At 42.3% G+C, this 22,716-nt stretch overlaps 1 protein-coding gene across 1 annotated transcript in view; it reads right to left on the bottom strand.

Moving 5' to 3' along the window:
* Positions 1-5,552: 5,552 nt before the first annotated feature.
* The window catches only part of LOC126174830 (glutathione peroxidase-like), a 130,120-nt gene continuing 112,956 nt past the window's right edge, over positions 5,553-22,716 (bottom strand). The window contains exons 4-5 of the mRNA XM_049921212.1: positions 21,102-21,245; positions 5,553-6,751 (exon numbers count right to left, since the gene is read on the bottom strand). Of these exons, the coding sequence (XP_049777169.1) occupies positions 6,527-6,751; positions 21,102-21,245 (369 nt within the window). The 3' untranslated portion in view covers positions 5,553-6,526. The remainder of the gene's footprint in view (positions 6,752-21,101; positions 21,246-22,716) is intronic.

Here is a 22,716-nt window from a genome sequence, read left to right as displayed (position 1 = left end):
TCAGTTGAATTAGAAAAAAGTTCATTTCAGTCTGTTTCTCACAGTGCAGAGCTACATATGCATGTGTGTCACTTAGTGTTTAGATATTTGTTTAGCGAGTTTGCGTATATACTATGTAAATCACAGGTTATTTTTATAGAAATATATCGGTCATTTATTCTTTGAAAATTAGTTTGGCAAATTTATGTGTGATTTAAAAAATTCTGTTAGCTTTTTGTGTGTTGGCATTGCAAGACACGTATTGTGATGCCACACGTTGTAGCAGTGCTCACTGTACCGCACACAATACAGTTACACAGGTCAGCGTGTTTAGTTTACAGTTCTGGCTTTCTAATTAAGTTTGTGGAAGTTAATTAAGATACAATTGTACAATTTAACTTTTGGCGACTCGTTTATCTGACAGCGTTTCCGCAACTACTCCACTTGCATGATTCAGGATCACAATACAGATACACAAAGTTAAAGGTAGGATACTAGTCCAGTCTAGGTTCATTTCACAAGACAGTGGACACCCCGTTTCGGAATAGGTTTTACTGATACCAACACTGAATGTTGTTTTACGTGTTATGAGTTTTGGTAATCAAACTTTTGAAAAATTAACATTTTAATTTTTTATCTTTTGTAGCTTGACAATGTACAGGGTGTTTATAAAGGATTTTCGGGGGTTTAACGCTTTATAATATTTGTTACATTAAACTTAGTTATGAATGATATGTCAAATGAAAGAGCAAGTCAAACAGTTTTACCAAGAACCTTACAAATGTTCAATGTGAGCACCATTTGTCACACGGCACACATCAGGTGTTGAACTTCACTGTACCCAAGCGCTGGATAGGCCGCAAGGTGCCCAATGACAGGGCTTGCTTTGCGTGGCCTCCACGTTCACCTGACCTAGCGCCATGCAATTTTTTCCTCCCGGGCTTCCTCAAGGATCGTGTGTACGTGTCTCCGCTACCAGCAGACCTCCCTGAATTAAGAAACCGGATTGAAGCAGCTGTTGCTACAATCACTTATCAACGTTAGGGAAGAACTCGGCTATAGACTTGATGTGTGCCGTGTGACAAATGGTGCTCACATTGAACATTTATAAGGTTCTTGGTAAAGCTGTTTGACTTGCTCTTTCATTTGGCATATCATTTATAATTGTAAGTTTAATATAATAAATATTATAAAGCGTTAAAACCCCGATATTCATTTATAACCCTGTATAATAAACACCTCTCGTTCTTTATGTTCATTTAATCTCAATTACAGAGTTTATGATGGCAGTAGCGGAAGCGATATTATAAATTATTATTTTATTAAGCGATCTAGACGGTTTTATTCACAAAACTTCCGGGCAAGACGTAGAAATTCTCTTTGGAGCGCTTTACAAAGTCACAGAGAACTACAGGGTTACATTAAAAAGCGGTAGTCGGTGTCATAATCCGGCAACTATAAGCGATAGAAATTACTTCTATGGGTCGTAAAAGTCGTTGCATTGTCTGTTATAACTTGGTGTAAAGCGCACTTCAATGTATTTACTCGGCCTGGGTATACACTATTGACGAAAGCAACCTCTGCATGACGTGTCATTACCAAGTAACATAGTTTGATGAAACGTGAACCATACATAGAAAGAACTGTTACAGTACAGTACAGTACAGAAGGTACCCGAAACAAATAGGCAATAACACTAATAGAAATGACACTTTTATTCAAAGACAATAATTAAGCTGAAGACACTGTGATTCATGATGGTCCCCTGGACATCGCAAAATGTGGGACGTAGTTCTCAATATGGTGTGTGATCACCACGCTCTGCAACGTGCTCCCATGCTGGGCACAAGTTTGGGAGGGAGTTATTCTGGCAGGACGTTCCGTTATTCCAACAGCGAGGTTGGCAAATGATGGATGGTCGTTGGTGCATGTGGACTCGTAGCAATACGCCTCCCCGGCGCATACCACACGTGGTCGATGAGAGTTAAGTCGGGAGAATGGGCAGACCAGTCCATTCACCAAGTATTCTCTCTTTGCAAAAGCTCCTCCACCCGTGATGTTGAGCTTGTCATCCAAAAATATGAAGTCAGGGTCGAATGCAGCCCTGAAAAGGCACACGTGGTGAAGGAGTACAGTGTCACAATAACATTACCGGCGAGCGTGCCGTGTTCTCTACAGTGGTTCCCAACAGGTGGTCCGCGAGCTATGCCAGAGGGGTCCGCAAAAAGTTAATAGAATAAAAAATATATTAAATATATTTCGTATGATAACAGATGTTTTGTTTTGGCCGCTTCCTGCATGAGCAGAGCTTTAGCGAACTCTAACTTTTGCGTCTAGCGTCTTCCTAGAGCCAACTGACACTAGCACACTCTAGCGCAAAACTAGAATTATATAGAGGCAAATAGTTCTGCTGTACGCCGTTAGGCAGCGCGCGCTGCCGCTTTGCAGCTGACAACTGACAGTCACTTTACACAGAAATTCGCATTTCAGATGACAATCGGCCATTGTTAATTTATTGCCAGTGCTTTCAAAGACCGTGTTGTTTACGTATTCAGTATTCTGTATTAAAACAGTAGCGTTCGTAAAGCGTTGTTTTTCGCGGAAGCTACAGTTCGCGTAGTTAAAAATGGACCGTTGGTTAAAAAGTGGCTCGTTAAAACGAGAAAGGCCTACAGAAATAATGGACTCAAAGGTCAGATTGAACTCATCTCATTAAGAACTGAAAATTAAAACTAACTGTATACTGATGGAGTACTATGTTGTAACTGTATTTTTTCAAATAAATAATACCTTTTATGAAATTAGTGTTTTCTTATTTTTCACACATGTCTACTCAATGCCATCTCAAGTGTAGTACACTTGAAAGACCAATACACTCAGTTTTAATTTTTTCCTGTCATTTTCAGTTCATACTCAATTTTTATTTTTTTAAGGGGTTTGTTATACTAAAAACCCAGATTTGAAGACAAAGATTTTGAGCAATAATCAAAAATTTAACAATGATGGCTAAATTGAAAAAGTTTTAAGCGCAATATTTTTTCAATAACGAATGTGTCAATGTTTTTTCTAAGTACCAAACAGAAAACGTATGAAAAGACTCTTAATTTGGCTTTCTTAGGTACTTGATACTGTGATATGACAAGGTACCAATCATGCTCGATGAGGGAGTCATCGAGAAAAGTTTGTTGGGAACCCTTGCTCTACGGAGCTGCGGCAATACTGAAGCGTAGCCATAGAGACGTATACAAGAAAGTAGTTACGTGATTGGTGAGGACGACGCGCGAAGCAGCCACACCCAGCCCACTGTAACTGTCAAGAGTTCTTTCAGTGACTCTGCTATAGCCGGCATTGGTCGCTTTAACCCTCATATACCTGCATTTAATGATTTATTTGTCCTATAACTGAAAAAATCCATTATTTTTGCTGTGTAGTGATCTCTTTTACTATACAATCAGTATCGAGGTGCAGAAATGGGTGTATAAACAAAAATTATGCCGTGTATGTGCACGATTTCATCTAAAACTGAAGGGGGCGTATTCTTAAGTAAAAAAATCGTTATATACGTCGCTATATGTTAATTTGTATGTAAAGTGATTCTTTTATTCCAGAGGCTTCTGGACAGTGATCGAGAACAGGTGCTAATTGAATCGCAAAAGATGCGGGAGTTTTACTGTAGCTTGGATCGCCGCTGAACTGTGCACAGAACGGTTGCTAATAACTGCTTATAGATATTTTGTTCTCTATCCACTATTTTACCACCAACAGGTTATACAGGGTATTACAAAAAGGTACGGCCAAACTTTCAGGAAACATTCCTCACACACAAATAAAGAAAAGATCTTATGTGGACATGTGTCCGGAAACGCTTAATTTCCATGTTAGAGCTCATTTTAGTTTCGTCAGTATGGAGCACATTATCATGATTTCATACGGGATACTCTACCTGTGCTGCTAGAACATGTGCCTTTACAAGTACGACACAACATGTGGTTCATGCACGATGGAGCTCCTGCACATTTCAGTCGAAGTGTTCGTGTGCTTCTCAACAACAGATTCGGTGACCGATGGATTGGTAGAGGTGGACCAATTCCATGGCCTCCACGCTCTCCTGACTTCAACCCTCTTGACTTTCATTTATGGGGGCATTTGAAAGCTCTTGTCTACGCAACCCCGGTACCAAATGTACTGTAGAGGCTCTTCGTGCTCGTATTGTGGACGGCTGTGATACAATACGCCATTCTCCAGGGCTGCATCAGCGCATCAGAGATTCCATGCGACGGAGGGTGGGTGTATGTATCCTCGCTAACGGAGGACATTTTCAACATTTCCTGTAACAAAGTGATTGAAGTCACGTTGGCAGCGATCTGTTGCTGTGTATTTCCATTCCATGATTAATGTGATTTGAAGAGAAGTGATAAAATGAGCTCTAACATGGAAAGTAAGCGTTTCCGGAGACATGTTCACATAACATATTTTCTTTCTTTGTGTGTGAGGAATGTTTCCTGAAAGTTTGGCCGTACTTTTTTGTAACACCCTGTATATTTATTTTTACCTAGTTGAGTTTCAAATGTGAAACGTCAATCCTGTAAAAACGCGGCTTCATAAACATGTCTAAAGATTTTATAAATAAATGTTTCCCTGAGACATTTAAGTCTCTTTTTATTATCTATGATAATGATCGAAACAGATGAAATAATTAAAATTTGTTCTGTAGGCGGGGCTCGATCTCGGGTTTTCTTGCTTGCTAAGCAGAAATGCTAACCAATTCACTTCCACAGCACGGTGGTCAAAGTTGCTGCACGAAGCATTACGTCCAATGCTGGGGTGCTTGCCAATGTCGGAGACCCCTGGCAAAAAAAAATGGTTCAAATGGCTCTGAGCACTATGGGACTTAACATCTATGGTCATCAGTCCCCTAGAACTTAGAACTACTTAAACCTAACTAACCTAAGGACAGCACACAACACCCAGCCATCAAGAGGCAGAGAAAATCCCTGACCCCGCCGGGAATCGAACTCGGGAACCCGGGCGTGGACCCCTGGCAGTAGTGACAATATGTAAGGGGAAAATGAATTGAAGTTTGTGTTGGGGAGAGCACTCAGGTTAGGTACTTTCAGCAGCAATGATGTCTAGCGAGCTGTGGTAGTGTAATGGTTAGCGTTTCTGCCTCGCTACCAAAAGACCTGGGTTCGAGTCCTGGTCGCAGTACAAACTTTTATTCATTTCGTCTGCTTCGATCATTGTCTAAAGATTGTTAATGAAAATAAGTATTCAATAATTACGAATCTGTAACTATGTTGTGACAGAAGATGTAGAGAAAGAAGAAGAATGGCAACCAATTACAATTTTTTATAAAGGAAAGAAAAGGGAAGGAAATAGAGCATGCAAGACACATCAGTGCTCAGTTTATGAAAATCAAGCGCAAGAGAACGTTCACTGTTTTTAAAGATGCAGCTTTCGCCAGACATATATCGCTGGTCATCATAATTAATACTGTCTGCAGAACTATACACAAATAAATCGGGTAAAGATTTAACTACTGAGATGAGTAGGATTAAATGATACCCATAGGCTGTAAAAGGTAAGAATTTATTTAGTCTGCAAGAGCAACATTTCCAGTAAACATTATGTCCATAAGCTACTTTACGATAGGTGGATTCACCGAGTAGCTCACTGCAACCTGTCTGCCGTTCCAGTGAAGAAGCCACAATGTGTCGCTTAACACGCTGCACACTCCATTCCTTCGTAGATAACGCGACGCAGGTTGAATGCACAAGTAGCCCGGGCCACGAAATCATACATCTGGGTCAGCCCTCCACGACTTGTGGTTTGCAGCTGACCCTTCATCTAGAAGGACTGGTTATGTACAACCGTTAAACAGAACACATTGCCTGCAGTACGAGGGTGCAGTGAGCGCCCAGCGTCTCCGACAACATAATTATAGCTAGTTTGCTATTTCACATTATTTCTATACAGGATAAACAAAAAATATATATAGAAAACTATCCTATGCAAAAGATATAAAGTTTCAACCATTATTACAAAAGTGTTTACAGAATGATTATGTGTACAGCTTATCAATGTTCAAACAGAGGAACAAGAGTGTAAATATCACAATAAAATGGTAACAGAAGTAGTAATTAACATTACCGCTTGTTTCCTTGCACTTGAATGAGTGTTTAAAAAAATACTGAACAAATCACATGAGTACAAAATACTGAGGACACGGAACAGTAGTTAAATTTTGAACAGTCTGCTATCGTCAATCGGGGTATATTTATTTAATTGTTAGCTATTTCAGACAATTTTGGTGTGAGATGAATTTGTTCCTTCTTCGAACGTAAAGCAAGTTTCCGGACTTAGGGCAATGGAAGAAGAAGGAAAGGGAACTTCACAGTTCAGAATACATGACAATTCTCAACAGAAAATAAACTAAGTATCAAATATTTCGCGGTCAACAGGTATGTGATGCATGTTTAGGGGCTTCATACTTTGGCTTGAAGAACGTGTCCAGAAGGTGAGAGAGGGAATGTACTGTGCGGAGCAGTTAGTGTGGGTTGTTGGAGAACACGCTGGGCGCGGACTGGATGAGGCTGACGATGTCCTGCTGGAAGGAGAGCGGCTCCGTGCTGGGGTCGTACCGCTTCACTGGCTGGCCGTCCTTGGACACCAGGAACTTCTCGAAGTTCCAGCGGACGTCCGACAACAGGAATCGGTTGTAATCGAGGCTGTGCTTGTCGGAGAACCCAGTGCGGGTGGACGGGCACCGACTCTGCGAAAATCAGCACGTTAAACATTTGACACAAACTCTATTCTACTACTTGAAATAAGACAGTCTCGGTTGCTGTCTTATTTCAAGTAATTCATAACCGGTTGCTGTACCAGGTGTCCAGTACGGAATGGAACGTTTTACTCTATTCCATGAGTTGTTTTATGACACAGAACGCGAGAGGAAGTGAGAGGCACTTTTACACAGGAAAAAAATGAGCTACTAAAAGTCTTTGAATAGACAAAGGCGCATATGTCTGTTGAATTCCCCTTTAAATGGGTGAACGAGGACTTCCCTCCTTTCTGCAGCTCCATTTCGTTTAAGTAAAGGGTTGCAAAACAGTACTTTTGTTTTCCTAATTATGTTTCACTATCTTCAAATTTGTGAGGGAAAATCGGTCTCTATTTTTTATGTAAAATAAGAGGTGGTATAAAGAAGTAGCCTTGTGAAACTTCAAATGAAATAATTTGTGTGTGACAGCCACTTTTTATTTTCTTTCATTACGCGTTTCGAGAGTTTATACTCTCATCTTCAAGTGGAAAACGGCGATATCTTCTTAAGTGTGTATCAGCTGGGTGCACTAGCTATTTGTTTTGATTTCATTTTGCCACAGAAAGTGTAGCAGGCACTTGTTATCATCATATGACACTAAGATTATACATCTGAAATGTTGATGGAGTTACAGTCTGCTCCAGTGTACAGAGCCCTGCAGTTCGTCATAAATGAACACACCACAGATTGTAGCGATATAAAGATATGGTACTTTGCCTCATGGATCATTCGTGGTTAATTTACATTGTGGATCAGAGGTACTTATATCAATTATAAAATTATTTCTTTCTTTATAATATCTCGTTGAAAGTATTACACTGCAAAACATATGACAGTAACATAGAGTAGATAAAGTATATATACATACACTCCTGGAAATTGAAATAAGAACACCGTGAATTCATTGTCCCAGGAAGGGGAAACTTTATTGACACATTTCTGGGGTCAGATACATCACATGATCACACTGACAGAACCACAGGCACATAGACACAGGCAACAGAGCATGCACAATGTCGGCACTAGTACAGTGTATATCCACCTTACGCAGCAATGCAGGCTGCTATTCTCCCATGGAGACGAGCGTAGAGATGCTGGATGTAGTCCTGTGGAACGGCTTGCCATGCCATTTCCACCTGGCGCCTCAGTTGGACCAGCGTTCGTGCTGGACGTGCAGACCGCGTGAGACGACGCTTCATCCAGTCCCAAACATGCTCAATGGGGGACAGATCCGGAGATCTTGCTGGCCAGGGTAGTTGACTTACACCTTCTAGAGCACGTTGGGTGGCACGGGGTACATGCGGACGTGCACTGTCCTGTTGAAACAGCAAGTTCCCTTGCCGGTCTAGGAATGGTAGAACGATGGGTTCGATGACGGTTTGGATGTACCGTGCACTATTCAGTGTCCCCTCGACGATCACCAGTGGTGTACGGTCAGTGTAGGAGATCGCTCCACACACCATGATGCCGGGTGTTGGCCCTGTGTGCCTCGGTCGTATGCAGTCCTGATTGTGGCGCTCACCTGCACGGCGCCAAACACGCATACGACCATCATTGGCACCAAGGCAGAAGCGACTCTCATCGTTGAAGACGACACGTCTCCATTCGTCCCTCCATTCACGCCTGTCGCGACACCACTGGAGGCGGGCTGCACGATGTTGGGGCGTGAGCGGAAGACGGCCTAACGGTGTGCGGGACCGTAGCCCAGCTTCATGGAGACGGTTGCGAATGGTCCTCGCCGATACCCCAGGAGCAACAGTGTCCCTAATTTGCTGGGAAGTGGCGGTGCGGTCCCCTACGGCACTGCGTAGGATCCTACGGTCTTGGCGTGCATCCGTGCGTCGCTGCGGTCCGGTCCCAGGTCGACGGGCACGTGCACCTTCCGCCGACCACTGGCGACAACATCGATGTACTGTGGAGACCTCACGCCCCACGTGTTGAGCAATTCGGCGGTACGTCCACCCGGCCTCCCGCATGCCCACTATACGCCCTCGCTCAAAGTCTGTCAACTACACATACGGTTCACGTCCACGCTGTCGTTGCATGCTACCAGTGTTAAAGACTGCGATGGAGCTCCGTATGCCGCGGAAAACTGGCTGACACTGACGGCGGCGGTGCACAAATGCTGCGCAGCTAGCGCAATTCGACGGCCAACACCGCGGTTCCTGGTGTGTCCGCTGTGCCGTGCGTGTGATCATTGCTTGTACAGCCCTCTCGCAGTGTCCGGAGCAAGTATGGTGGGTCTGACACACCGGTGTCAATGTGTTCTTTTTTACATTTCCAGGAGTGTATGTATGTATGTATATAAAACTTACAGACTTGGTACACACACACTATATACAGGGTGTTTCAAAAATGACCGGTATATTTGAAACGGCAATAAAAACTAAACGAGCAGTGATAGAAATACACCGTTTGTTGCAATATTCTTGGGACAACAGTACATTTTCAGGCGGACAAACTTTCGAAATTACAGTAGTTACAGTTTTCAACAACAGATGGCGCTGCAAGTGATGTGAAAGATATAGAAGACAACGCAGTCTGTGGGTGCGCCATTCTGTACGTCGTCTTTCTGTTGTAAGCGTGTGCTGTTCACAACGTGCAATTGTGCTGTAGACAACATGGTTTATTCCTTAGAACAGAGGATTTTTCTGGTGTTGGAATTCCACCGCCTTTAGAACAGAGGATTTTTCTGGTGTTGGAATTCCACCGCCTAGAACACAGTGTTGTTGCAACAAGACGAAGTTTTCAACGGAGGTTTAATGTAACCAAAGGACCGAAAAGCGATACAATAAAGGATCTGTTTGAAAAATTTCAACGGACTGGGAACGTGACGGATGAACGTGCTGGAAAGGTAGGGAGACCGCGTACGGCAACCACAGAGGGCAACACGCAGCTAGTGCAGCAGGTGATCCAACAGCGGCCTCGGGTTTCCGTTCGCCGTGTTGCAGCTGCGGTCCAAATGACGCCAACATCCACGTATCGTCTCATGCGCCAGAGTTTACACCTCTATCCATACAAAATTCAAACGCGGCAACCCCTCAGCGCCACTACCATTGCTGCACGAGAGACATTCGCTAACGATATATTGCACAGGATTGATGACGGCGATATGCATGTGGGCAGCATTTGGTTTACTGACGAAGCTTATTTTTACCTGGACGGCTTCGTCAATAAACAGAACTGGCGCATATGGGGAACCGAAAAGCCCCATGTTGCAGTCCCATCGTCCCTGCATCCTCAAAAAGTACTGGTCTGGGCCGCCATTTCTTCCAAAGGAATCATTGGCCCATTTTTCAGATCCGAAACGATTACTGCATCACGCTATCTGGACATTCTTCGTGAATTTGTGGCGGTACAAACTGCCTTAGATGACACTGCGAACACCTCGTGGTTTATGCAAGATGGTGCCCGGCCACATCGCACGGCCGACGTCTTTAATTTCCTGAATGAATATTTCGATGATCGTGTGATTGCTTTGGGCTATCCGAAACATACAGGAGGCGGCGTGGATTGGCCTCCCTATTCGCCAGACATGAACCCCTGTGACTTCTTTCTGTGGGGACACTTGAAAGACCAGGTGTACCGCCAGAATCCAGAAATAATTCAACAGCTGAAGCAGTACATCTCATCTGCATGTGAAGCCATTTCGCCAGACACGTTGTCAAAGGTTTCGGGTAATTTCATTCAGAGACTACGCCATATTATTGCTACGCATGGTGGATATGTGGAAAATGTACTATAGAGTTTCCCAGACCGCAGCGCCATGTGTTGTTGAAAATTGTAACTACTGTAATTTCGAAAGTTTGTCTGCCTGAAAATGTACTGTTGTCCCAAGCTTATTGCAACAAACGGTGTATTTCTATCGCTGCTCGTTTAGTTTTTATTGCCGTTTCAAATATACCGGTCATTTTTGAAACACCCTGTGTGTATATATATATATATAAAACTTGAAGACTTGGTGTACTGTTCCTGTTTCTCCACAGTGTTTTGGGATATTTCATTTATTTATAACTGACTCTGGAAGGAGAAGGTAGAAAGAATTATAATGAATGGTCTAGTGTACCCATAAAGCTCTTAAAGAAGCTCATTCCCACTGTCTCATCTTTTTCTTTTAGTGTGTTCTTCCATGTTTTCTGTTGTGAATGAAAATTTCCAGCTCTTCATAAAGGTTGAGTTTGTGGTCTTTATTCATTTTGTGAAGTATTACCAGATTGTCCTCCATGTTACCAAACAAATGTCCTGTGTCCTGAATGTGTGTAGCTATAGCAGATTTGTTGGCTGTGTTGTACCTAAATGCATTAAAGTGATTCTTGAATCCAGTTTGAAAGCTTTGTCCAGTCTGACCTACATATTGTACAGAGCACATCTTGTATACACCTGAGTTGGAGAATTGGTCTTTATGGATTTTTGTACTGTGTGGCATTATATTACCAAATTTATTGTTTGTGGAGAAAGCAACTCTTACATTGTATGGTCCCAATACATTAGCAATTTCTTGTGATATGGTACCTAAGCTGGGAAGGCATACTATCCAGGCATCTGCTTTAATATAATCCATTATGGAGTCGAGGTAGCAGTTGTCGTTACACTGGTTATCACTGTTAGCATTCAACCGCGATTCTTAAACATATATTTTAACAACGTGTTTCAAGAGACAATGCTCCCATTAGATTTTACAACCTGATGATGGGAGCATTGTCTCTTGAAACGCGTTGTTAAAAATATATGTTTAAGAATCGCGGTTGAATGCTAACAGTGATAACCAGGCATCTGCTTGTTTGTCGTTGTTATTTATGTTTCTGTGTATTCCTTTCTTAACTTTCTTAGATATTTTCTCTATGGGTATAGGTTGAAAGCCATTTGCGGCTGCTATCTGTTTGATGGCATCAATTTCATTTTGGAGTGTTTCCATACTTAATGGCAACATAGATCTAAAGGCTGCTAATTTGTGTGTGTGTGTTTGTGGGGGGGGGGGGGGGGGGTTGCATGCATGCATGCAGAAGCTTGGAATTTACATCTGTAGCCCTGGGTTTTCTGTAAATAGGAAGCATGTGTTCACATTTTTTTTTAGTGATGGTGAGGTTCAAAGCACTTATTGACTTCTGACTTTCATATTCACAAGTGAACAGAATGTTCTTATGCAAGATGTTGAAGGCCTGAATTATTGCCTCAACATTTTGTTTGCCTCCCTCCTATGTTATTATTAACGTGTCATCATATCTTTTGCAAAACTTAATGTCTTGTACATACGGGTTTTTGAGTGAACACTTTTTCTTCAAGCTGGTTTGTGAAAACGTCAGCTATGGTCCCTGATATACTACTGCCCATTTCTAGACCATTCGGTTGTTTATATTTTTATTGTTGAAAGTGAAATAGTTTTAATTAAGTACCAGTTCAAGCAAATCAATGAGTTCAACTATTTCAGCCACTAATAATCTTTTGTGTTTTATGAGACTGTGTTTGATAATTTCCACTGCTTCATCTATGCGAATGTCGGTATATTCATAACATCTAGTGATATCATCTGGATCTGTCAGGAACAGGAATGTTTAGTGGCTCATGCCCTGCTGTTTTCGACAGATAAGTCTGTTTCAAATGTGTAGTTGTTCCTCAGAATCTCATTTAGTTTATGTGTCAACTTATGGCATTGGCTGTTTCTAGAGTTAACAGTAACTCTCACAGGACAGTCCTCCTTGTGAATCCATAACTATGACTCCAGTTGTGGTGCTTTTGGGTTCATGGATATGCATCTGTATTTCTCCTCCTCAGTAAATAAGAAGTCAGTTTTCTTTAAGAGTGCCTTGATCTCAGCTTGAAATTTGTCTGTTGGATCTTTCTTTATCGCTTCAATATTGTTTTGTTGAAGAATTATGACGTTTTCTCAATTTAAGTTTGTTCATGTACAGTCATCAATGTATTGCCCCTGTCTGCTTTTGTTGCTATTGCTTCGTGTTCTCTTGGTTTCTTGTTTGTGGTTTTGAGTGTTTTACTGTCCTTATTGGATTTATTTGTGCGTTTTTACTGTCCTTATTGGATTTAAAAGTCCTGCATTTTGTGCCACTGAGTTCTCATTCCAATATATTGTTTACTTGTGTGCTACTGAATTTTTTGTATTATTACTGCCGAGGTTGGCAATAACACAAAAATTTCAATAACCCACAAGGTAGTGTATTAGAACGAGAACTGAATGGCACAAAATGAAGTGCTTTTAAACCAAATAAGAACAGTAAATCACTAACCCAATAACGACAGTAAAACACTCAAAACCATAAACAAGAAACTAACAGAACATGAAGCAATTGTAACGAAAGTACTGACACAGATATTTCTTTATTTGAACTTTTATTGTCAAAACAGTCGTAGTTTCCTTTTAAACACTTCAGCATGGGCGACATAAGGAAGTAACCTTACAGTGAGGTGAGAAAGTTATGGGATAGTAATATGCTATAGATGACGTGAAAATGTTTCCGACGGGATTATGGCTGCAAGACGCGACCTTAGGACCAAGATTTGCAAATGACTGCAGAGATAGTCTTCTGCGTTCGACGTTCATCTTGAGGACAGACCGTAAGTACCACATAAAGCTACGTTCGCAGTGAGAGGTTTGCCTCGGAGATTTGTGTCCGCCAGAAGTCGCGATGAAAAGTATCTCGGCTCATGTACTTGTATATCGCGACTTAGTTCAGGTACCTGTGCCCGGCAGAAGCAGCCAACGTGAGCAATTTGACTGGCGACATGTAGCCAGTCAGTTTCACGGAACATGGCGTCGAACGCAAAACTTCTATTCCTTTACGTTAGCGCTGCGAATATAACTGTAAAAAGGAGGAATAATCGGAGAAAGGAATGTAGGTGGTGGGTGCGTAGCTTTCTCACTAAACTGTGTGCTCATGGATCTTGCAGTTCAGTGATGACTGACCTAAAAGTTCAAGACATACAGGGTTCCAAAAATTTTGTTCATGGTACCTATGACGGACTTTTGAAGTATTACTAGACATGACACCTAAATATTAAACATTACATGATATAAATTTTCGAGAAGCTGTAACCCCTGCTGAACAACTTGTCGTTACATTTCGATTTTTAGCTACTGAAAAATCATACAGCTCCCTCTACATCTACGTATATCTACATAGATACCCCACAAACCACCGTACGGTGCGTGGCGGAGGGTACCCTGTACCACCACTAGTCATTTCTATTCCTGTTCCACTCGCAACAAAAGCAAGGGAAAACGACTATCTATATGCCTCCGTATGAGCCCTAATTTCTGGCATCTTATCTTCGTGGTCTTTATGTTGGCGGTTGTAGAATCATTCGGCAATCGCTTCAAATGCTGGTTCTCTAAATTTTCTCAATAGTGTTCTTCGAAAAGAATGTCGCCTTCCCTCTTAGGGATTCCCACTTGAGTTCCCGAAGCATCTCCGCAACACTTGCGTGTTGTTCGAACCTACCAGTAACAAATCTAGCAGCCCGCCTCTGAATTGCTTCGATGTCTTCATTTATTGCGTCCTAGCACGGATCCCAAACACTCGAGCAGTATTCAACAATAGATCGCACTAGCTTCCTAAATGCGGTCTCCTTAACAGATGAACCACACTTTTCTAGAAGTCTCCCAATTAATCGAAGTCGACCATTCGCTTTTCCTGCTACAGTCCTCATTTGTTCGGCCCATTTCATATCGCTTTGCAACATCTGAGGCCCAGATATTTAAACGACGTCTCGAGCAGGATACTACTAACGCTGTATTCGAACATTACGGATTTTTTTTCCCCACTCATCCGCTCTAACTTAACATTTTTTTACAATTAGAGTCATTCATAACACCAACTATAAATTTTGTCCAAGTCATTTTGTATCCTCCTACAGTCACTCAACGATGTCACCCTACCGTACACCACAGGATCATCAGCAAACAACCGCACATTGCTGTCCACCCTGTCCGTCCAATCATTTATGTATATAGAGAATAACAACGAGCCTATCACACTTCTCCGGGGCAGTCCTGACGACAGCCTTGCCTTTGATGAACGTTCGCCGCCGAGGACAACATACTGGGTTCTGTAAGCCACTCACATACCTGTGTACCTATTCCATATGATCGTACCTTCCTTAACAGCCTGGAATGGGGCACCGTGTCATACACTTTCCGGAAACCGAGTAGTATGGAATCTGCGTGTTGCCCATCATCCGCAGTTCGCAAGCTGAGTTTCGCACGAAAGATTCCTGGACATAATCTTCTCGGCCTCAAGAAAATTTAGTACGTTCGAGCTGAGAATACGTTCAAGGATTCTGCAAAACGACGTTAGGGATACTGGTCTGTAATTTTGCGGGTCCGTTCTTTTGTCCTTCTTATGCACAGAAGTCACCTGCGCTTTTTTCCAGTCGCTTAGGACTCAGCGCTGGGCGAGAGATTCGTGATAAATGCAAGCTTAGTAAGGGGCCAATCCCATAGAATACTCTTTGTAAAACCGAATTAGGATTCCATCCGAACCTGGTGACTTATTTATTTTCAACTCTTTCAATTGTTTCTGTACGCCTGGGACGCTCATTACTATGTTGTCCATTTGGGAGTGTCTGTTCGATGGTCAGCCGACGGTATGTTTGTACGATTCTCCTGCGTGGCCGACTTCCTGGAGGTGAAATTAAAAACTTTGTCTTTCGCTTTGCTTTCTTCAACAGCCACACCAAACTGATAGACAAGTGACTGGATGAAAGCCTTAGACCCAATTAGCTAGAATTTTCTCAGGCAGATCTTTTACTAAGGTATGACGGTGGTAGCAGCTCTATGCTTCGCGCATAGATCTTTTCACAGACGCAAGAATCTTCATTAGCCGCGCGGGATTAGCCGAGCGGTCTCAGGCGCTGCAGTCATGGACTGTACGGCTGGTCCCGGCGGAGGTTCGAGTCCTCCCTCGGGCCTGGGTGTGTGTGTTTGTCCTTAGGATAATTTAGGTTAAGTAGTGTGTAAGCTTCCCGTGTGGGGTTGCTAGTCCCCCATCGGGCGCCTCCCCGGGTGGCGGATTGGAGAATGCTCTCCAGATATGGGGGGTACCGGGGAAATAAAATACCAGGGGTGGACCAAAACTAGCACGGGTAGGGAAGACTCGTTAAGCCATGGTGAAGGCAAATCCCTAGGGGTAGAGTACCCCAAAATCAAGACTCCTGGTCCTCCAGGTTGGGGGTTGTGCAGAGGGCTACCAACCCACTCATGTAAAACAATGGCCGGTCAGGACACTCAAGGTATGCCTCGGAAACAGGACAGAATTTACTGGAACAGAAATTGGCAAAGTTACAAGGATTTCTCTTTTGGTTCGTGGAATGTCAGAAGTCTATACCGCCCAGGAAGCGCACAAATACTAATAAACGAACTAGGAAAATACAAGGTACAACTGGTAGCGCTCCAAGAAATAAGATAGCAGGGAACGGTATCAATGAAAATAGGAGACGGGACAATAATGTATGGAGACTGCGGTCAGCGCCATGAATTTGGAACGGGCTTTTACATTCATAAAACAGCAATTGACACAATAAAGGAATTCAAATCAATTAATAACCGAATATCACACATTACAATTCAGGCTCAGTGGTTTGATATTACATTTATAAATGTTCATGCACCCACAGAAGATAAGGAAGATGACGTGAAATAAGAATTTTATAGTCAACTGGAACAGACATATAATTCAATAAGTAGACATAATGTAACAATAGTGTTAGGAGACTTTAATGCCAAAGTAGGAAAAGAAGAAATCTACAAACCAACCATTGGGAATTACAGCTTACATGATGAAAGTTCAGAGAATGGTGTGCGACTCATAAACTTTGCAATGGCAAATGGTCTCACATTAAGCAGCACAAAATTCCAACACAAACGCATTCATTTAGGGACATGGATATCACCAGATGGAAAAGTAGTGAACCAGATTGACCATGTCGCCATCCAAAGACGATTTCAAAACAGTATTAAAGACGTTAGAACTTTTAGGGGAGCAGATTGTGAGACAGATCATATGTTAATCATAGCTCAAATGAAAATAAAGCTAAAAAAGAAACAAAGTACAAATAGGGTTGAAATTAAAAGGTACGATGTAGAAAATCTGGCAGAAGAAAAAATAAAAGAAAACTTTAGGAAAGAAATGGAAATTAACCTATCGGAATCTAGACTGACACATAGTGACCAGCAAGACGTGGAAAGTAGATGGAGACACCTCAGAAACAGTATTCAAAATGTAGCTTCCAAAACTATAGGTAAAAGAAAACGAACTAACAAAATCTGGCTTAATATAAAGTGCCAAGAAAGAGTACTGGAGAGGCAAAATGCGGGGAAGGCATGGTTACAAGACATGGACAATATTACACTAAAGGAGAGGTACTATAAAATCCGCAAGGAAACACAACGAACTCTAAGACAAGAGAAGAGAAAACACTACAACAACATGGTAAGAGAAGCGGAGGATGATTTCAAGCATCACAGAGCAAGGCAGATGTACCAGAATATAAAAAAGTCCTTGGGAGAATTCACTAAAAGGGAACAGTTTATAAAGGACCATAATGGGAAAATACTTACAAACAAGAATGACATACAAGAAACATGGAAGACATACTTTACACAGCTGCTCAACTGTAATGATCCACAATATTACTTTACATTTGAAGAACCAGATACAGTTGATATACAAGTCACCACACCATCAGTAAATGAAATAAGACAAACAATAAAGAAATTAAAGAACAACAAGGCCTGTGGGGAAGACCAGGTATATGCTGAGCTTTTAAAAAATGGAGGACCACAATTGGAAATAGAACTACATTTCTTAATTGAAACAATTTGGGAGACAGAAAACATACCGGCCGATTGGAAAACTGCAATTATATGCCCCGTCTTTAAGAAGAATGATCCCCTTGTCTGTGATAACTACAGAGGAATTGCCCTACTCGATGTCACGTATAAAATTTTGTCGATGTGTATACTACACAGACTGATTCCCATAACCGAAGAACTGATTGGGGACTACCAATGTGGTTTCCGCACTAACAGATCCACTTTGGATCACTTATTCACATTGAGACAAATAACTGAGAAGGCATGGGAATTTAATGTAGATATCCATATTCTATTTATAGACTTCAAGAAGGCCTATGATAGCATACATCGACAGACACTCTTAAACACCATGAAAGAATTTGAAATACCATTAAAATTAATCAAATTAGTTAAAATGTGTTTGGTAGAAACCATATGCAAAGTTAAGACACCTGCAGGAGAGACTGAAAATTTTAAGGTGTACACTGGACTGAGACAAGGGGATACCATCTCACCTATTCTATTTAATATTATCTTAGAGAAGATTGATAGAGAATTCACCAAAAGTAATCCACAAGGGATCCAACTGCAGGGACAGAACATTACTAGACTTGCTTATGCAGATGATGTAGCCTTAATAAGCACTTCAAAAGCTGAATTAATCAGGTTGATGCAAAATTATTACAAAATAGCTGAGAAAGCTGGACTTCATGTGAATGAAGAAAAGACAGAATATCTAGTCATAAGTAAAAAACTCCAAAAGAATACACCACTGACCGTAAATGGTCTCACTTTCAAGGCAGTTGACCACTTCAAGTACTTAGGGAGTCTTTTTAGCAGAGACAATAGAGCAGAAATAGAAATAGACGCCCGTCTAGCAGCAGCTAATAGAACTTTTTACAGCTGTATCAAAATTTTAAGGATGAGATCACTTAGTACTGAATTCAAAATCCGTTTTTATCAGTCAACTATTGTACCAGTAGCATTATATGGATGTGAAGCTATTACATTCAGGAAAAAAGATGAAGAAAACCTGTTGATATTTGAAAGAAAAATACTAAGAAAAATATTTGGACCAATCTTCGATGAAAATGTCGTGGAGTGGAGGATAAGGAAAAATGAAGAACTACGGGAGCTGTACAAACATAGTACCATTGTGGAAATGTTAAAGAAGAGAAGACTGAACTGGGCTGGTCATGTAGCAAGGATGCCGGAGAACAGACTACCCAAAATAGCATCCACTAAGAAATTAGAAGGAAAGAGAAGAAGAGGAAGACCTCGAATTAGGTGGATGGAGAATATCTGGGAAGATGCAGCTAGGATGGGCATCAACTCTGATTGGACAACAATTTCCCTGGATAGAAATAATTGGAAGAGGCTCGTAGAGCAGGTGTATGGTCGACAAGGCCTTAGCCACGTGTAAAGTAAAAGTAAAGTAAAGTGTGTAAGCTTAGGGACTGATGACCTTAGCATTTAAGTCCCATAAGATAAAAAAAAATCTTCATTAACCTTTGTTTGTTGTCATTTGCGTGTTCTCTTTTCAAGGGAGTGCAACAGCCTCTGCTTTCTCAACAATTTCCGAATCTCGTTATTAAAGCAAGGTGGGTCTTTTTCGTCCTTAATCTTCATACTAGGCACATAATTCTCCATACCACGATTTACAATTTCCTTAAACTTTGCCTATAATTCGTCCACGTCCATCTATTGGACGTGCCAATTCACTGTCTAGGTGAGATGCTAACAACTGCTTATCTGCTATTTCTAGCAATAACACTCTCTTAGCGTTCTTCACTGATTTATCAGCTTTCGTAACCGTAGTTGCTGTAATGACATCATGATCACTTATCCACATTTGAATAATGGCGTTGTCGATAAGGTCCGGCCAATTTGTAGCTACAAGGTCTAAGATACTTCCACTCCGTATGGGCTGCCGGGCTATCTGCTCATGACAGTTTTCAGAAAACGTGTTCAAAAGTATTTAAGTATTTCGCACGACTGTTTGTAACCCTCCCCCCCCCCCCACCCCCCACCCCACCCATCGCGCGCGCAATGAATCCGCAGACATCCCAGTCTATACTTGGTAGGTTGAAGTCGCCTACAAATAACAATGCTTGATATAGTAGCCGCGCAGTCTGAGGTGCCTTGCCAAGGTTCGCGCGTCTCCACCTATCGGAAGTTCGAGTCCTTCCTCGTGCATGGGGAGAGTGTTGTGCTTAGCGTAAATTAGTTTAAGTTAGATTAAGCAGTATGTAAGCCTAGGGACCGATGGCCTCAGCAGTTTGGCCCCATACAAACTTAGCACGAATTTCAAATTTAATCTGGTATTTACGCGCTACTAGCAGTAGGCTCTCTTTGAATGACTAAAACAGTCACAGCGGAAACGGGTGGCCGGAAAAAACATCCAACAATTAACTTGTTTTCACCTACACCTGTTGTATGTGACAGGATAAGTCCATTGCCACACTCCACTTCGACCTCAACAGACACAATATTTTTGTCAACTGCAATGAACACTCACCCTCCTAGGGCCTATAATCTGTCTTTCTGATATACGTTATTATACGCATAGCTTTTCGAGAGCCAAAATCAGTGAATTAATACCGAAACTGTTGGTTCGTTTACATCCTTCAGGAAAAGAAGCGAATTGTAGGCGTACCACTTCCCTGTTAGATCGTGGTGTCTTACAGGACAAACACTTGTTAAATTCACGGAGGAATTGTGACCTCAGATTGTGAATTTTCCTGCCTAATTCTTGATCCGAAACGTCGAATAAAAATGAGAGTTGGTGGACTGCAAAACGTTTGGCGATGCGGTTTTTGAATTCGTGTGATGTAGGATCCATAACTAAAGCCTTTCGTGAAATTCTTCAGTTTGTTTAACGGCGTTTTTTTCGTCTACTCCATCTTCACAAACTGTTACTGAATGTACACAGCTGATCACCTTACCCAAGATTCTACGCGACGAGTCTACCTGTAAACTGATTCCGAACGCACACGCGCAATAGAAATTTTATCAGGGATTTGTGTTGTGTTTTCGATGAGCGAACGGATACAGGCGCATGTATCACAATAGAGTTTTTCTCGGAATTCTAGCATTCTTGTCGCAGCTATATGTCGCAGGAACTTGAGACTTGTGTTACATGTCATCTGCTAAATGTGACGGTCACAATTCTATGCAACAAATTTCTCAGTGTGAACGTAGCTTAAGAGAGATTAGGACGACAGCCAGTGATTTGTATCTCGTTCCATTTGAGAGTGGAACAGGAACGGGAGTGAGTGGCAGTGGTACAAAATACAGTCCGCCATGCACTGTACGTTGGTTGCCGGAGTATTTAAGTAGATATAGAAGTAATGAGGACGTAGCTCTGAATTTCTTGGTAGCGAATCTCCCTCACACACACACACACACACACACACACACACACACACACACACACAGAGCCTCTGCCTCTAGCTCTGGTGAACAAGAACATGCCGTTTTGTACATGGCGCGCACCTTGAGGAATGTGAAGAGCGGGTGCTCGTTCTCTCCGTTGACGTCCGTCTTGGCGAACATCTGGAAGTTGGGCTGGAAACCGCTTCCCGGCCGCACGTAGGCGATGCCGTTCAGGATCTCCGTGGCATTGGCGCCCGGCTCTTGCTGTGGAAAACACACTCAAACTTAGCACCTACATATAGAAGAGAATGTTGCAAAATGATTCAGCCGATTTCTCTAGACTGATTCTTCCACGCGAATAAAGCTACAAACTTAGGGTGAATTTCAACTTATGCATCGAAACTAGAAGTCTACCTTGGCCCCAGTTGTAAGTTGCTGGGTCATGATGTACTGGATAAGGGTCTCACTGGTGCAGCAATTCAGTTACATCTGTGAGGTGTGATTTTCACCGAGAGAGCACCACTGCACATCGTACAGCTCTTATCATTCGACGACGGCACCATAAGTTTCAAGACAGGGTAGGCAACGTTCCCTGAGAAGGTCATATGCATATATGGCAGGAAGTGCCTTCCATTGGAGGTACGCCGTCTTGAAAATGGAAGTAAAAGATCTTTGAGAGTGTGGGCTTCATAGACTGAAAACACACATGAGAACATACTAGGCAAGTGGTAATGTTCTGTCTGTATTAGTGTTTTATCTCCGCATTGAAGAGGCGGTCGCCGACAATCCTTGTCCACACATTAAGTCTAAAACTGTGCTGACGGTTTGCTGGCACCATACCATGGCAATTCTCCGTACCCCACAGGCGAATTTCGAGAACGTTGAAAATACTGCCCCTCGTAAAGGTGGCCTTATCTGTGAATAGGATGGACGACAGAAATCCCAGCCACCGTGATGGCCGGCCGGAGTGGCCGTGCGGTTCTAGGCGCTACAGTCTGGAACCGAGCGACCGCTACGGTCGCAGGTTCGAATCCTGCCTCGGGCATGGATGTGTGTGATGTTCTTAGGTTAGTTAGGCTTAATTAGTTCTAAGTTATAGGCGACTGATGACCTCAGAAGTTAAGTCGCATAGTGCTCAGAGCCATTTGAACCATCTGAACCACCGTGATGGCCTGAGCCACAAACCAGTGACAAAACCGTCGCCGCGGAGGCAAGTCCATTGGTAATATAGAGGCCTGCACGCATTGTAAACAATGCAGGTAATGACAGTTACCGTTGAGAATATTCCTCACGATCGTATCACTTAGCCTACGCTGGCATACCATATTCCTGGTGCTGATAGCGGGGTCATATTCCACAGTGTTCAAAACCTGTTATCTCTACCTTCAAGTGGTTGTACTTCTCTTGAAACGCATTTCCGACCGTAGATCATTTGACCTTTTTTGCTCCTTATCCTCTCAGTAATCTTTTGTTGCCGTTTGTCTCCATTTAGCAAAGTGAACCTGTATAAACGGAAATCCACGTCTCCCCCGTGTTCTCGTTCAAGATGTAGAGCGCGTTTAACAGCGTTTTCCGTTAGTTCACAGAAATCCACTCTTCGTTCCAGCTGAGAGTTAAGACATTCCTTATGTGCTTGTCTGGCATGTTTATCGAGGACGTTTGTATTTCAAACCATACGCGATCCCGTTAGTAGAAGCTCTTTGTGATTCTGGTAAATAACAACATGAAGTGATGG

This window comes from Schistocerca cancellata, chromosome 1, assembly GCF_023864275.1.
Source record: "Schistocerca cancellata isolate TAMUIC-IGC-003103 chromosome 1, iqSchCanc2.1, whole genome shotgun sequence".
Taxonomy (NCBI): domain Eukaryota; kingdom Metazoa; phylum Arthropoda; class Insecta; order Orthoptera; family Acrididae; genus Schistocerca; species Schistocerca cancellata.
This window is presented reverse-complemented; position numbering and strand designations above follow the sequence as displayed.